The sequence below is a fragment of the Ahaetulla prasina genome, chromosome 12, assembly GCF_028640845.1.
Source record: "Ahaetulla prasina isolate Xishuangbanna chromosome 12, ASM2864084v1, whole genome shotgun sequence".
In the NCBI taxonomy this organism is placed as follows: Eukaryota; Metazoa; Chordata; class Lepidosauria; order Squamata; family Colubridae; genus Ahaetulla; species Ahaetulla prasina.
Window position 1 is genome coordinate 24,715,147 of NC_080550.1, and position 17,668 is coordinate 24,732,814.

General features: G+C 40.5%; 1 protein-coding gene across 2 annotated transcripts in view; it reads right to left on the bottom strand.

Annotated features, from left to right (window-relative positions):
- The window catches only part of NECAB2 (N-terminal EF-hand calcium binding protein 2), a 274,142-nt gene that overhangs the window by 61,209 nt on the left and 195,265 nt on the right, over window positions 1–17,668 (bottom strand). For both annotated transcript variants that reach the window (XM_058154969.1, XM_058154970.1), the window contains exon 6: window positions 7,885–8,021. In XM_058154969.1, coding sequence (XP_058010952.1) covers window positions 7,885–8,021 — 137 coding nt within the window. The remainder of the gene's footprint in view (window positions 1–7,884; window positions 8,022–17,668) is intronic.

Below are 17,668 nucleotides of genomic sequence, written 5' to 3' on the forward strand. Positions count from 1 at the left end.
GTCCCACTCCTCCGCTGACGGCCGGGTCAGGGAAATCCGAATCAGGCTTGCCTCTGCAGCTCTGCCCAAAGTCCTAGCAAAGTCCTCAGAGCAGGCAGGAGACCAGAAAGTGACTTCAGCAAGATAAGTTCGACTTTGCCTGACTCAGAGACTGCCAGAAAGCAGATCCTTTATATAGGCCATGGGGTGTGGCTCCATGACTCAGCACTCATTAAGGCCTGCCCCTCCCTTCCTTCTGTTGCCTCCGCCTATCCAGTCTTCTGATGCGAGGGTCACTCCAATCAGCTGTTGGTAATAAACCCTCCTCAGGCTCACATGCTGTGGAGGAGGGGGAGGGGTCTAGCTGCTCCATTTGCCTGGGCATGGAGTCAGGGCTGGGGCCGGGAGGTGCTCCTTCTTCTGCAGTTTGTCTGGGCATGGAGCCAGGACTGGGGCCGGGAGGCATACATTCCTCCGTGTTCGGGAGCAGATAAGAAGGCCCCGGCTGCTCTGAGGGCGGGCAAGACACAACAGAGTTGGAAGGGACCTTGTAGGTCATCTAGTCCAACGCCCCACCCAAGCAGGAGACCCTACACCTATACCATTTCTGACAGATGCAGTCCAGTCTCTTCTTGAAAGCCTCCAGTGATGAAGCTTCCACAACTTCTGAAGGCAACTTCTGTTCTATTGGTTGATTGTTCTCACTGTCAGAAAATGTCTCTTTATTTCCAGGCTGAATCTCTCCTTGATCAGTTTCCATCCATTGTTCCTTGTCTGGCCTTCAGGTGCTTTGGAAAATAGCTTGACCCCTTTCTCCTCTCTGTGGCAGCCGCTCAAATATTGGAAGACTGCTATCATGTCTCTCCTGGTCCTTCTCTTCACTGGGCTAGTCATGCTATGTTAAGCCATTTGGATTTAACTGGATTTACAATCACAATTGAACCCAACATTTCTGTGCCTAGGCGAGACAGTTGTTAAGTGAATCACTGCAGTTAAGTTAGTTAGTAACACGGTTGTTAAGTGAATCTGACTTGCCCATTGACTTTGCTTGTCAGAAAGTCCGAAGAAGAAGGGGAAAAAGAAAGAAAAGGCATTGACTTCCGATTCTCTTTGTTGCAGTAGAATAAGGCAATTATTAGGTTCTTATTTTTAAAAGTACTTAAGAATAAGGTCCCGACTGGGTGGAGGTTGAAGAATTACAAAGATGGATTTAATAACTAAAAATTAGGAAAAAATTACCAAACATAAAGAAAAAGAGAGAGAAATATTCTTTTATTATCCTACTGGATATCACCTGAGCTGGTAGCTTTCTAGGTCAAGGGTCTCCAACCTTGGTTACTTTAAGCCTGGAGGACTTCAACTCCCAGGACTCCCCAGCCAGCTTTGCTTTAAGCCTAGCGGACTTCAGCTTCCAGGACTCCCCAGCCAGTTTTGGCTGGGGAATTCTGGAAGTTGAAGTCCGTAGGCTTAAAGTAGCCAAGATTGGAGACCCCCTGCTCTATGTAATCCAGAATAACTGGCTTTCTTTGATTTAAACTTCTGAGTAACCATGCATATTAAAAGATAGAGAGAGGAATAATTCATCTGCTTTTCAGCCTCTTGAGTAAGTCTCTCCTTACCTTACCAGACCTGAGGGAGCAGAGAGGTTCCTATGTAAGCAGCTATTTATGATTTTTATTTTGTTTAATTTAAATTAGGTGACCAGGAGGAGGATTTGAACGAGGAAATCTCTTGATACCAGCTTTTGATCTCGTCCCCATTTCCATAGCAACTGGTTTTTTGGGTTCTGGTCAAGACAGTTGCTGCTCTGTGTAGCTGTGAGGTATATAAATTTTTTATAAATTTTATAATTTTATCGATTTTAAATTTCTTACTACTAATTTTAAATGGGGTTTTAGTTTTTTATATATTTTAAAGTTTCTAGGCTAATTATAATAAGTTTTTTTAAACTTGTATTTTAAATTGTATATTGTATTGTTTGTTTTTACTTTTGCCTGTACACCGTCCTGAGTCCTTCGGGAGAAGGGCGGTATAAAAATCAAATAAATAATAATAATAATAATAATAATAATAATAATAATAATAATAATAATAATAATAATAATAATAATAATAAATATGATTTTAACTTCCTTTGCAGTGCTCAAAAGCAACCTGTGTTTCCTAAAATCCCTTTTGGTTTCCTTGCCCTCCCTCCTTCAACTTCTAGGAGGTGCAATTTCCAAAGTTTCAAGGGAGGAAACCTGAATCCTGAAGCTAGTCCTCACCAAGTTGTGTGACTGTGCATCCACACAGAATTTGTGAAGGACAAAATAAAAAGGAAAACCCCTAAACTCCTTGGTCTTGGGACATCTCCCATTTTATGCCTCTTTTTCATAGAATCCTGAGGCTGGAGAGGTCCTTGGAGATCTTCTAGTTCAACCTCCTCCCCATGGCAGGAGATTCTATACTATTCTGAACAAATCCCAAAGGTGCTTTTTCAAAAGGCAACTGGACTTCCTCTGTTTTTCCTTGAAGACATTTTGCTTCTCATTCAAGAAGTTCCTCATCCATGAATTGAAGAAGCTTTTTGGATGAGACGTGAAATGCCTTCAAAGACAAAGAAAGAAAGTCCAGTTGTCTTTGGAAAAAAGCACTTTTGGGACAACCATGACCTGGATAACTGAGAATCTCCAGAGACATTCTGGAGAAATGGCTACCTAAAATGAAAACCTCCAGTGATGGACCACCCACAACTTCTAGAGGTAAACAGGTCCACCGATTGTTCTTACTCCCAGGACAAAATTTCTGATGGGACCACGCCTCATGTGGTAGTTGAAGGTAGGGCCTGAGGGGCACCAGTTCCTGAAGCATATTGTTAAATCATAAACAGCATGGCATCCTATACTTTGACCACACACCATATATTTATTTATCCAGGTTAGTTAAAAAAAACCAGTGGCTTTGAATAGAGCACAAACTAAACTTGGTAAGATGAAACTGAAATACTTTGGCCACTTAATGGGATGGATGGACTCACTGGAGAAGAGCCTAATGCTGGGAACAATTGAGGGCAAAAGAAGAATGGGATGGCAGAGAACGAGGTGGCTGGATGGAGTCACCGAAGCAGTCAGTGTGAGCTTAAATGGACTCCAGAGGATGGTAGAGGACAGGAAGGCCTAGAGGTCCATGGGGTCAAATGGGTCGGACACGACGTCACAACTAATAACAAAAACCTTGGTTGGGATGAGAAGCTTAGCATATTGTACAAACTCAGACCTTTGGTTCGCTTAATGTCCATGGAGAATCTCTATCATCCAGGTCACGGTTGTCCCAAAAGTGCTTTTTCAGGAGGCAACTGGACTTCCTTGTTTTTCTTTGACGATGTTTCACTTCTCATCCAAGAAGCTTCTTCAGCTCCGACGGGATGGTGGGGAATGGAAGAATGGAAATTCAGTCAGAGCTAAAGAAACTTCTTTGATGAGAAGTGAAATGTCTTCAAAGAAAAACAAGAAAATCCAGCTGCCTCCTGAAAAAGCACTTTTGGGAGTTTGGTTACCTTTGTGATCCAATGATTTTTGTGAACTTTGAAGCTGGGTCAATGAACTAACCAATCAGAAAACGTTGTGCCAACTCAGCAAAGATAAGTTGGAGCATTAAAACATATTCTAACAAACCAAGCTCATTTAATTAACATATTTACACGCAGCGATTCTAAGCAGGTGGTTTCTAGATTGCATAAACAAGATTGGGATTTAGTTAATCCCATTGTAATAAACAGGGGGATTTCCTAGGATACTGCACGCCTCACTGATTTCTATCCTACTTTTTCAGAGTAATTTTGATTGAACCTCATCTGTATAAAAAGAACCTTAACACTTCTGCAACTCAGCATTATAGAAAGCAGCAGGGCTGAATTTTAATACCATCTGAAAACAATGGATACAGACAGCAGACTACATTAAATGACTATATACCACATCTCCATATCTCACAAGAACACAAAAGAAAAAGGGGACTTTATTTATTACAGAATAACAAAATAACCCAGTTGGAAGGGATCTTGGAGACCTTCTAGTCCAACCCTCTTCTCAAGCATTTCAGATAAATGCTGCCAACCTTTTCTTAACAACCTCCAGTGATGCAGTACCCATACTGATTAATTGTTCTCAGTCAGGAAATTCCTCCTTACTTCTAGGTCGAATCTCTTTTTTATGATTGTTCACCTGTTACTACTTCTTCTGCCCACAGTTGTTTTGGAGAACAGCTTGACTCCCTCTTCTTAGATATTGGAATACTGTTATCATGTCATCCCTAGTCCTTCTTTTCACAAGACTAGACTTGTTAACAGAAATGTTGCATTCTGATTTTAAATAACAAATAGTTCCTTGACAAATGAAAACATGACATTTTGAAGACAGGTTTGGCCCTTGGTTTGGGATTTCCATGCCAACATTTGCAGGGCTTACTGCAAGGAAGGGGTGGGGCAACTTATTCTCCAAAGAAGGCAGGACAAGAAGCAATGAATGGAAACTAATCAAGGAGAGAATCAACCTAGAACCAAAGAGAAATTTCCTGACAGTGAGAACAATTAACCAGTGGGATAAATTACCTTCAGAAGTTGTGGGTGCTCCATCACTGGAGGTTTTCAAAAAGAGACTGGACAACTATTTATCAGAAATAGCATAGGTCTGCTGCGAGAGCAGGAGATTCGACTAGATGACTTCCAAGATCCCTTCCAACTCTGTTACTGACTCATGAACTTTAGAACTGTGACTCAGCCTAGTTGATTCATCTACAAGTTTTGACCCTCTGTCTCCAACTGATGACTGTCCTGTGTGACAGTTTGATTTGGAACCTTTATAAGCCAAACTAGTTGAAGTTCTCTGTAGTGGAAGCATGTGTGTTTGCAAGACTTATTTGGGGTGGGGGAGAGAGAGGAGAGAGAGAGAAGTAGACAGAGAGAGAGAAAAAGAGAGCCAGAGAGAAAGACACACATACACAGAGAAAGATAAATAGAGAGATAGACAGAGAAAGGGAGAGAAAAAAAGAAAGAGAGTCAGCAATATATGTGTGTGTGTGTGTGTGTGTGTGTGTGTGTGTAGGTCTTTGTGTCAGGCCTGGAAACCATACTAGACTTTAGGGTTCCAGACGCTGCCACATTTTTCCCCTGAGGGGAAGAAGGGGGTTGAGGGATATGGTAACATTCTTCAAGCGGTCAAGGTCGGATGGTGTTTACATCTGCAGGAAGAGTGGCGAGAAGATATTCGAATGAACTGGGAGAACGTGGGACCATGTGACCAGCAAAGAGGTCAGGGGGGTGGGACTCTTGGGGTTTGTATAACTGGGAAAAGAATCCGGAAGTTCAGTTTTGGAATTTCACTCATCGTGTGCCAGTTTCCTCATGCTAGTAAAGAACTCTGAAAGACAATGGCTTCTGAGTTTTTTTTATGCAGAAGAGGTTTTTCTGGAACCTTGACATTATTCAAATATCTTCTCACCACTCTTCCTGCAGATGTGAACACCATCCGACCTTGACCGCTTGAAGAATGTTACCATACCCCTCAACCTCCCTTCTTCCCCTCAGGGGAAAAATGTGGCAGCGTCTGGAACCCTAAAGTCTAGTATGGTTTCCAGGCCTGACACTTTGGTTATTCGGGTTTTCTCCCGCATAAAATTGGAAGTGTCTTGGCGATGTTTCGACGAAGTCTCGTAAAAAGGAAGAAACAGCTGCAATCACACATTGCTCCTATAAGCACAAAGCTGTAAACATCAGCCTGAAGATGACGAATGAGACTTTGTCGAAACATCGCCAAGACACTTCCAATTTTACGTGGGAGAAAACCCAAATAACCAAAGACCTACATATATATATATATATATATATATATAGGTCTTTGGTTGTTCGGATTTTCTCCCATGTAAAATTAGAAGTGTCTTGGCGACGTTTCGACGAAGTCTCATTCGTCATCTTCAGGCTTCAGCTTCGTGCTTCTGGGAGCAGAAGAAACAGCTGCAATCACACATTGCTCCCAACCAAAGACCTATATACAAACACCCGTGAAAACCTCAGAAAACAAATATATATATATATATATATATATATATATATATATATATATATATATATATATATATATATATATATATATAGAGAGAGAGAGAGAGAGAGAGAGAGAGAGAGAGAGAGAAAGAGAGAGAGAGAGCGCACATCTCTTTGCATATCTGTGCTTGTGCGTCATTTGGGGCAGAACACTTTATTCCATTTTATAGGATATAATTGCTTCTCCAGCTCTCTCCTTAATGGCTCTTTCATCCCTTCCACAAAGCCATCTCCACATTCCTTTACAGAGTGCTCATTTCTAGTTAAATTCTGCATTAAGGCAACACATCTACATCAATATTTTAGTACAACCCTAGAAATATCTTTCCTAGTGAACACTCCCAAGCATAGAGGAAAAACAACAAAATTCTCAGCACTAGCAAAACCAGCTAAAACAAAATAAATCATTGTTGATTTCAGGAAAGGCAGGCACAGCCATACACCACTGTACACTAATGATTTGATCGTGAAGGTGGTTAGCAGTATTACATTTCTGGGGGTACAGCTAATAAGCTGGCTAGCTGAGTCCCTCAAGTGGGCACAGCAACCCCCGCATTTTCTGCATTGTATGCAAAGAGCACATCTTCCTTCCTCTGTCCTTACCACTTTCTTATAGGGGGATTAATTTTGGTTTGGAAGTACAGGTAGTCCTTGATTTACAACAGTTTGTTTAGTGATCATTCAACAAAAATTGAAAAATATGACTTTTGACCATTTTTCATAGTTACGACTTTTGCAGCATCCCCATGATCACGGGATCAAAATTCAGATGCTTTGCAACTGGTTCATATTTATGACCAATTATGTGTTCCAAGGTCAGGTGATCCCTTTTTGCGACCTTCTGACAAGCAAAGTCAATGGGGAAGCCAGATTCTCTTAATAATTGTGTTACTAACTTAACAACTGCAGTGATTCACTTAATAACTTTGGCAAGCAAGGTTGTCAAATGGGGCAAAACTCACTGAACAAACGTCTTGCTTAACAACAGAAATTTTGGACTCAGTTGTGGTTGTAAGTCAAGGACTAGCTGTATAATTGTTTCGGACAGGAAGGCTGTGCTGAAAGTGTTGAGGACAGCAGAAAAGATTATTGGAAGTTCACTTCCTTCTATCCAGGACATGGCATATAAGTGACACTTGAGTAGGGTCTGCAATATTGTCAGGGATGCTACACATCTTCTCCATGACTAGTTTTCTTTATTACCTTCTGGGAGGAGCATTCATGCTATCCGAAGCAGAATAGCTAGATTCTGTAATAGTTTTATACCACATAGTATTAACCTTGTTAACTCTCAAGATTCGTTTTTCTGCTATATATTCAAAATGTAATGATAACAGCAGCAACATCCTAAAATGCCAAATTTTATAGATCAATCGATTGATCAATGATAGATAGATGATAGATAGATAGATAGATAGATAGATAGATAGATAGATAGATAGATAGACAGACAGACAGATAGACAGACAGACAGAGAGGGATAGAGAGATAGATGATAGATAGTTAGATATAGAGATAGATAAAGGGATAGATAGAGAGAGAGACAGATAGACAGGCAAAAATTTTGGGATGTTGCTGCTTTTATTATATTTTGAATGTGTGTGTTTGTATAAATAAAAATTTGGCATTTTGGGATGTTGCTGCTGTTGTTATTATTGTTGCTATTATTATAATCTTTGGGATGGTGACATTCCTGGAGGGTTTTCAAGAGCAGTGTGTCAAAATTTTAATTTTAATGCATGCCTTTGTGTATACAGAAAAAGGACAATGAAGGTTATCTTATCTAGAGGTCACATGGAAAGGCGTAAAGATCATAGTCCAACCTTATCTGGCTGGTTTGTTCGTCGATGGCATCCACGGCACTTTCCACGGAGCTGAGCAAGGACTGAATCTGATTGGCCGTCTCTTTCAGCAGGAAACGGGTGACAAACTGGTCCACGTTTGTTCCTCGTTCGTAGACCTGGGAAAGATGAATACGACAGAACCCTCTGAGAATGTGCCTTTAAGATAAAGATGATGACACCTGCCCGCAGGAAGTCCTTGACTTACAGCCATCTGCTTAGAAACAGCTTGAAGTTAAAACAGGATATATCACTTCTGGAATTTGTGCTTGTGAAGAAAAAAAATGAAACTTTGATTTTGATTTTGTTGATTAGAAAGATTTGATGTTATAGAAATAGAATACCTATTAATAAAAGATTTGTGCTATTAAGCTTTAGAGGTAGAAAGTAGAAAAGGGGAAATATTGTTATGCATATTCCTATACAATATTTTAAAATCAGTATGTAGATGAAAGGATCAGAAGTTGAAAGATGATTGTATTATGTACAATGTTATTATAATGATGTGAGTGTGATTAAGGTAATTAAGATGACCAAAATGGTCAATATTATCACTACTATTTGGTATCAAAAATTTCTTTTTCTCTTCTCCCTTGTATCTCACACCCCCTTTTCCTGTTCCCTTTTCCTCCCTTAATTTCTTATTTTCTTTTCTTCCTTGTATTTTATATAATAACAATTAAAAATGATAAGAGAGAGAAAAAACAGCTCTGAAAAAAGGGGCATAAACTGGTCCTTGCACTCCCAACTGTCACAAGCGTTCCCATGGTCATATGATCACGATTTGAGGGCTTGGCAACCAGAATGTATTTATGATAGTTGTATCGAACTGGGATCATGTGATCACCATTTGTGATCTTCCCAGCTGGCTTCCGATAAGCAAAGTCAGGTGGAGAAGCCAAATTCTGATGGAAATTCTGATCCCGATTGTGGTCGTAAGTCAAGGACTACCTACAATAAAGAGCCAAATCACTAGCCAAGCAGGAGGCTGAGTGAGTATAATAGATTACTTAGGTTAATACACAGTTGGATAATGTATATGTCAGCTTTGGAAGCTTTGGGATTTTCTGGAACGCTGACAGTATATTCTTTTTGCTGTGAGAACCTTACTACAGTTTTAGTATGTTGTGAACACATGAACTGCATTTTGTGTAATCCTGGTTTACAATTCAGTGAGTTATGTGAACCCAGACAGTTGGGGAAAAAAACTCCAAGACTTAATAGTTTTATAAACATAGAACAAAAAAATTACATACTTGCAGACATGAATGCAGTGAGCCTGATTCCAAATATGTCCTATATATTTGATAACATAAACTTTGTAATGTTTCAACCAAACCAAGCTGGAAATATGCAGGTAATACAGAGAGTCCATCAATAAACAGAGGTATAGAACAGGGGTGAAATGCTATCTGATCGGACCAGATCGGGCGAGTAGGTAGTGGAGATTGGGTCTGGTTCGTTGAACCAGTAGCAATCGCTGGCTGGCCACACCCCCGAACCAGTCCATGGCCCGCAGTCCAGCCTTTGCAAGCTGGACACCAGGACACTGGGAAGGCAGCTCGCCACCTGGAGGTTTTTAAGAAGAGACTGTAGAGCCACTTGTCTCAAATTGTATAGAGTTTCCTGACTAAGCAGGGGGTTGGACTAGAAGACCTCCAAGGTCCCTTCCAACTCCGTTATTCTATTCTATTCTATTCTATTCTATTCTATTCTATTCTATTCTATTCTATTCTATTCTTCTCTACTCTACTCGTCTATTTCTGTTCTATTTCTATTCATTTTACCCTTCAGAACAGCTGCTGAGACTCATCCTGATAGTCACTGACAATCTGAAATGAAGGCTTGGTCTCAAAGCAAGGAAGCTTGCCATAATCTCTACTCATAATAAACAATCTCGTGCAAGCAGAAGGAAATGCAACCCCCCTGAGAAATATAGTTGACCCAGATGATGAAATATATATATTGTTTATCCTTTCCTCATCCCCCCCCTCCTTCCCCCATGACCCACAATTTTGCATTTGCATTACAGTGGAAGATGCATTTCCCTTCCTTAGAGGCTTGCAGGATTAGCTGTTACCAGCTGATTACCTAATTCCATCCTTCTGAAGCTGAGTTTCACCAAAAGAAGAGAAGGGAAGGGAAGGGAAGGGAAGGGAAGGGAACGGAACGAAACAGAACAGAACAGAACAGAACAGAACAGAACAGAACAGAACAGAATAGAATAGAATAGAATTGGACGGGATGGGACGGGACGGGACAGGGTGCAAGTGTGATTGGACACGCAAGAAATTTGTCTCCAATGCTCTCAGTTTTCAGTTTATTTAAATACATCTCCAAGCAAGATTTAAACATCAGATTTTTGTGGTTTTCTTCCCATAAGGGAGGTGTAAATTTTCTTCCTTCTTAATAATGCCACTTCTAAAGTTACTTCCAAATGCGGCCACCTTTGAGATGTTGATAGGTGCTATATTCTAAGATATCTGGTTTATCACCCAGTTGGAAAAAATCATAGAATTATAGTGCTGAAAGGGACCTTGGAAGTCTTGTAGGCCACCCCTCTGCTCAGGACAGGACATTTTATACTATCCCGGACCAATGGTTGTCCCGTCTACCCTTGAGAACCTCTAGTAATGGAGCACCCACAACTCCAGGTGACACGTTCTTCCATTGATTAATTGTTCTCACTGTCAGGAAATTTCTGTTTAGTTCTAGGCTGGATCTTTCTTTAACAAGCTTCCATCCATTACTTTTTGTCCTCCTGTCTGTGCTTTGAAGAATAAATCAATCCCCTTTTCTCTAGGACAGCCCCTCATGCAGGGGTGAAATGCTCCCGGTTCGGACCGGATCTGGTGATCCAGTAGCGATGGTGGTAGATAGTTTGGAGAACTGGTAGCAAAAATCCCTCCCCCCTCCCACTGCCCATGTCCACCCAATCGCCCAGTACCCACTTGTCTACTTGCTGCTTCTTTCGGGCTCGCTAAGCCTTGCTTTGACTGCTGCAATCAATTGCATCAGCTAGCAACTGAATCTGCCTGCCTGCAATCCATCTCATCAGTGAGCAACTCAACCTGCCTGCCTTCAATTGGGTAAGTAAGGAGGGGGGGAGCTTTAAAAAATAGTTAATTGAGTTTTTAAAGAAGTTTTATTTTATTTTTTTAGACAGCAATTTAAAGTTAAAGAAGTTTTAAATTTAGCTACTTTTATTTAAAAATATAAATAAATAAAATAAAATAATAAAATAAAATATTTGTGCAGCTTTCTGAGATTTGGCGTGTTTCTGTAGTGTTTCACTCTAACTACACAAACACACAAAATCTCACAAAGCTGTATGTGGCATTTTGGGTGTGTGTGTGAGTCAGGTTGTGTGTGTGTAAAGTGTGAAAGTTGGTTTTTGAGCTTTTTGTGGCTGTGTGAAGTACCTGCTTGTCGCAGGGGCTATTTTGGGTGAGGTGCAGCTGCTTTTACTTTGTGTGTGAGTCAGTTGTGTTGTGTTGTGTGTGTGTTAAGTGTGAAAGTTGGTTTTTGAGCTTTTTGTGGCTGTGTGAGATACCTGCTTGTTTCAGGGGCCATTTTGGGTGAGGGGCAGCTGCTTTTGTGTGTTGTGTTGTGTTGTGTGTGTGTGTAAAGTGGTTTTTGAACTTTTGAAAGTTGGTTTTTGGTACCTCTTATTGTTTTGTGTACTTTGTTTATTATTTTTATTATTTATTGTTATTGGCCACACCCACCCAGTCATCTGACCACCAAGCCACACCCACCAATTAAGCCAATTTCCCATTAAGGGAAAATTTTTAGATTTCATCTCTGCCCTCAGGTAGTATTGGAAGATTGCTATTACATCACTCCTAGTCCTTCTCTTTATTAGACTAGACATGCCCAGTTCCTGCAACTGTTCTTCATATGTTTTAGCCTCCAGTTCTCTAGCCATCTTTGTTGCTCTTCTCTCAACATCTTTTTTGTATCATGCTGACCAGAACTGGACACAGTATTCTAAAGGTGGTCTCACCAAGATAGTATATATCAGTACCAATACTTCTCATTGTCAGAAACTACTCTTAAGTAACTGTGTGTGTCATTCTTGGTTCTTGAACCTGACAATTGATGAAAGTCACTTGGGAGACAATGAAGTCAATTGTCTCCCATTAAAAACATATTTATTCATTCAAGCAGGACTGGCATAAATAGTGGTTTTAAATTGGGGTTTTAGTAATATTTTAAATTTTTAAATCTTTTAATTACCGGCCATTTAGTAATAGTTTATTTTAATTTCTTTTAATTGTATATGCTCTGTATTTTATTTCGGCTGTACACCGCCCTGAGTCCTTCGGGAGAAGGGCGGTATAAAAATTTAATAAAATAAATAAATAAATTAATTAATTAATTAATTAATTAATTGTGCAAATTCCATCCGGGCTGAGATAGAGGATTTTCACTGTCAAATTTTTCTTTCTAATCCAGTGTTTCTCAACCTTGGCAGTTTGAAGATGTGCGAACTTCAAGTCCAAGTCCTCCCATTTTTAAGTCAGAACTAAAGAAGCTTCTGGGATGAGTACTGAAACATCTTCAAGGAAAAACAAAGAAAGTCCAGCTGCCTCTTGAATAAGCACCTTTGGGACTCCCATCTTCATCTTGTCAAGGCTGAGAAACACTGCTCCAAGGTCATCCTTAGAGAGAGTACTTCAAAAAGTGAACAAAAATACCATTCCACTCAGTAATTATAATATCACTAAATGAAGAGTCTATTCCAATGTATAGGTCAGTGATGGCTAACCTTTTTGCTGTCCTGTGCCAAAAGCGGGGGGAGCACGGAGAGTCACGCATGTGCATGCCCACACCCGTAATTCAATGTGCCCTTCCCCCCGCATGTGACCCCCCCCATGCTCCCTCCACTTTTGGCACACAATGGCCCGGTGGGCCCGGTAGGCCTGTTTTTCGCCCTCCCCAGGCTCTAGAGGCTTTCTTGGAGCCTGGGTGAAAATGGCCTTCCCCACCCACCTGGAGGCCCTCCGGAGGCCGGAAATGGCCTGTTTCCAGACTTCCGGTGGGCCCGGAAGGCCCGAAAATCAGCTGGACGGCACGTACATGCGCATTGGAGCTAATGGCTCCACATTCCACCTGTGGCACGTGTGCCATAGGTTCGCTATCATGGGTATAGGTAATCCTTGCTGTCAGAGTTCTGATGGATGCCCTAATTAAATCATGAGCCTCGAGCCAAGCTTCAAAAGAAATCCAGTTATTTATTAGGAGCTTCATGTCTGCACTTTCCCAAGTGAAGCCAGCTCTGACCCTACATAATTCACGCCCCAATCATGACCCTGTTTCCCCCCCTTCCCCCCCAGGGTGTGTCATCAATCACATCCGCCAACAGGAGCAAGACCACTGCCCTCCGGCCACTATTGGTAACCCTGGGATACAGCCTTGTGAGAGTTAAGTCTGGAATGTGCATCTGTCTTTGGCTGCCATGCTGTTTCATCGGTTTCCCATCCCTCTTGCTTATGGCAACTCGAGAGTAGGTCAGTGATGCTTTGTGAGCTGACACTTGACTTATGACCACAATTGAGCCCAAAATTTCTGTTGTTAAGTCAAGGTCTACCTGTACTTTATCTCACTACTTCTCAACTGATGGCACCTGGACCCTAGGTAACACCAAGTTTAAATCACAGAAATCTAAATTTTTTCAGAATTTAAATTCAATAATGAGAAGTACATTCGCTGTGAGAATACATATTATGTTCTTGCAAAAAAATGGAGTCTTTTTTCCAACAGGGTGTGAACCTGGTCTTTTTGTAGAGCAATTAGTGGGACTTAAAAATGTGAACATCTTGGAAGCAGATGAGTTAGAAAAGAAATCATAATCTGAACATGTCACCATGCATTCTGCTCTTGTTAAATAGGAAAGGTTACTGTCACCGCATCCTTTTATAAAAATGAAGAACAGAGGAAGAAAAGGTGATTATTTTTCTTTGAGGAAGACACATTTAAGATCCCTCTCCCTCTCAATCTCTCTCTCTCTCTCTCTCTCTCTCTCTCTCACACACACACACACACACACACACACAGAATGGTGGTTGGAGAGAAGGAACAAAGATGAAAAACAGGTTCCTGTTTTTATCAAGAACTATTTTTAATAACTAAGCTAAGAGATAATAAAAGTACTTTGGTATCTGTCATTATAATTTATTTGAACACATGCAAAAGCAATTTGAATAATCAAACTTCCACACAAGTAAATTGCTCTGGGTTTATGAACAGAAGATTAACTAAGGTCTGTTCCTATGGTAACTAATGAAGGCAGAAACATTTCAGCTCAACCAAGGGCAAGCTTCCACCTTTCTATTTAAAACAAAAGTGGGGGGAAAGAAAGAAAGAAAGAAAGAAAGAAAGAAAGAAAGAAAGAAAGAAAGAAAGAGTTAGTTCAAGAAATTAACTGCACTTCCTACTCCTTTATGCCATTCAACTAGATAAGAAATTAGAGCTTATTCTTTTGCCATAAACATATTTTTATTGAGATAACATTACCTCTGGCTTTTTGTTAAAAAAACAACAGCTAGCAGTTTCCAAATTATAGGAAGCAACACTTTCAGTCAATTTAGTTTGGTTTTAGTTCTGGCAGCATATTTTAAGAAAAAAGTAAGAAAAACTGGGGTGGAGGGATGTAAAAAAGGGAAATCTGAAGGACCAGACAAGAGAAGACAAAATTTAACATGGAAAACTTGAGTATGCTTAACCTTGAGAAAGGATCATTGTGAAGGACATGAGCTCTCATATACTGAAAGCCTGTCAGTTGTCACTAAGTAGTTTGGCCATCCTCATCACTTCAGAGCACAGGAACAGATAATGGGTTCAAGTTTCAGGAAGCAGCATTCTGGTTAAAAGCTAAGAGGATTTTCCTAACAGTAAGAGCTCTTGGGAAGCAGAAGCAAGCTTGGAGATGATCAGCTTCTTTTGTGGAGAAAGAAAGGCTGCACAGACATCTGTTAGGATGCTCAAGAGGCAGTTCAGTGTAGTGGTTAAAGTGCCAGTCGAACCTTGGGCATGAAAGCTGGCTGGGTGGCTTTGGGGTTTGGGCCAATCACCAGGAGACTGGTGACTTTGAGCCAATCACTAGGAGATAGTGAATCCATTTTCCATTTTAGGCATGAAAGTTGGGCTGGGTGCCTTAAGGCTAGTCCCTCTTTCTCAGCCCAACCCACCTCACAGGGTTGTTGTGGGGAAAATAGGAAGAATGAGCATTAGACATGTTTGCCACCTTATAAAGGCAGGACAAAAATCTAAAAAAACAAGCTGGATTCCAGATTTCAGCACTGAGTTGAAGATTGCACTGATGGCCTAAAGGATCTTTTCCAACCCTAGGATTCCATAAAAGCTAAAAAAAAAAGCATTGGGAAGAAAATAACCCAATTAGGATTGACAGGAGGTGAGAAAGGATTACACATAATCTCCTAAATTCTAATAACTGGGGCTTATGATGGGGATGGACCATAATAAAGATTTTGATTTGAATAACTGGTGTTTCATCAGCTCTGTTGTAATTCAAAAACTGGATTTAGACATTGCATTAAATCATAACGTAGTAGATTTGGTTATCAATAATCATTTAGCATGTTGTGCAAATACCTAGTAGATTACAGACCCATGTTTCTCAAATTTAGCCATTTTGAGATGTGTGGAATGCTGGGAGTTGAAATGAAACACCTTAAAATGGCTAAAATTAAGATACAATATTATAGACTATAGTTCTGTGATGGGGAACCTATGGCACACGTGCCAGAGGTAGCACGCAGAACCCTCCCTGTGGGCACAAACACTGTCGCCAGTTGCTCTTCTGGTTTCTGGCATGTGCATGCACACCAGCCTGCTGGTCTCTGTGCGTGCTGGAGCGCCGGCCACCTGATCTTTGGGTTTCTGGTGCTCCAGCATGTGTGAAGACCAGCTGGCCGGTGCACATGTGTGCGCCAGAAACCCAAAGCCAGGTGGCTGGTCTTCGAGTTCCCAGTGCTCCAGCGCGTGTGCACACATGTGCACGCATGTTTCAGTTTGGGCACTCGGTGCCGAAAAAGTTTGCCATCACTGCTTTAATTTATGCCTATATGAGCATTTAGGCCATTGTAGATTGTTCAATTGATAAGAAGGTTTTTTATTTTTGTTTGTTTAAAAACACACTTGAGGTGTGTGAACTTATCAATTCAGCAGCCCTATGCTTCTCTGAAACCTGGTTAAATGAATCAGTTGAAGATAGCAGCCTACATAGCCCAGGATTTCAGAATCAATGATCAGACAGAATTGCAAAAACATCTGGTAAAAAGAAGGGAGGAGGCTTATCCTTATATATCAACAACAGCTGGTCTCAGGATATAACTATAATATATAAATTCTGTGACAAAAACTTAGAGACATTAATTATCATCTGCAAACCATACTATTTGCCTTGTGACTTCCTTATTTCTGTTAAACTACTGAAGTTCACAGAGGACACAACAGTGATCGGTCTCATTCAAGACAATGATGAATCCGCATACGGGAGGTTGAACAACTAGCCTCGTGGTGCGATTGAAACAACCTAGAACTGAACATACTCAAAACCATAGAAATGGGGTTAGAGTTTAGGAGAAACCCTTCCATACTTCCATCTCTCACAATACTAGACAACACAGTATCAACAGTAGAAACCTTCAAATTTCTAGGTTCTACCATATCGCAAGAACTAAAATGGACAGCTAACATCAAAAACGTCATCAAAAAAGCACAACAAAGAATGTTCTTTCTGAGCCAAATCAGAAAGCTCAAACTGCCCAAGGGGCTACTGATCCAGTTCTACAGAGGAATTATTGAGTCTGTCATCTGCACCTCTATAACTGTCTGGTTTGGTTCTGCAACCCAACAAGACAGATACAGACTTCAGAGGATAATTAGAACTGCAGAAAAAACAATTGCTACCAACCTGCCTTCCATTGAGGACCTGTATACTGCACGAATCAAAAAGAGGGCTGTGAAAATATTTACAGACCCCTCACATCCTGGACATAAACTCAAAATGATGCTATAGAGCACTGCACACCAGAACAACTAGACACAAGAACAGTTTTTCCCCGAACGCAATCACTCTGCTAAACAAATAATTCCCTCAACACTGTCAAACGATTTATTAAATCGGCACTACTATTAATCTTCTCATTGTTCCCACCACCCATCTCCTTCCACTTATGACTATATGACTATAACCGTGTTGTTTGTATCCTTACGATTTATATTGATATTGTTTCCCAATTGCTTATTTGTACCCTATGACTATCATTAAGTGTTGTACCTTATGATTCTTGATGATTGTATCTTTTCTTTTATGTACATTGAGAGCATATGCACCAAGACAAATTCCTTGTGTGTCTAATCGCACTTGGCCAATAAAAAATTCTATTCTATTCTATAATATTCTATCCTTCTGCTTGCTAGCCAATTCGAGTCATAAACTGAATAGCAGTTGTTAAACAGATCAGACACATGGGCAGTAATTTAATTCAAAGATCATTTCCTCATACAGCATTTGAAATCTTAAACTGTATGAAACAATGAGTGTTTCAAATGATTTCTTGTCTTAGCCCTCTTACTGTTAAACAGCCAGATTATGAGCTCTCAATTACTCGCACTTTGGGTATTTATTTACCCATTTAGCAAAGAATTATTTCGAAAGTTTGCATTGCGAGGAAAGCATTGCCAGGGAAGGCTGTTAAATGATACTTGATATTAGAGTAGAGCCAACAGATATTTG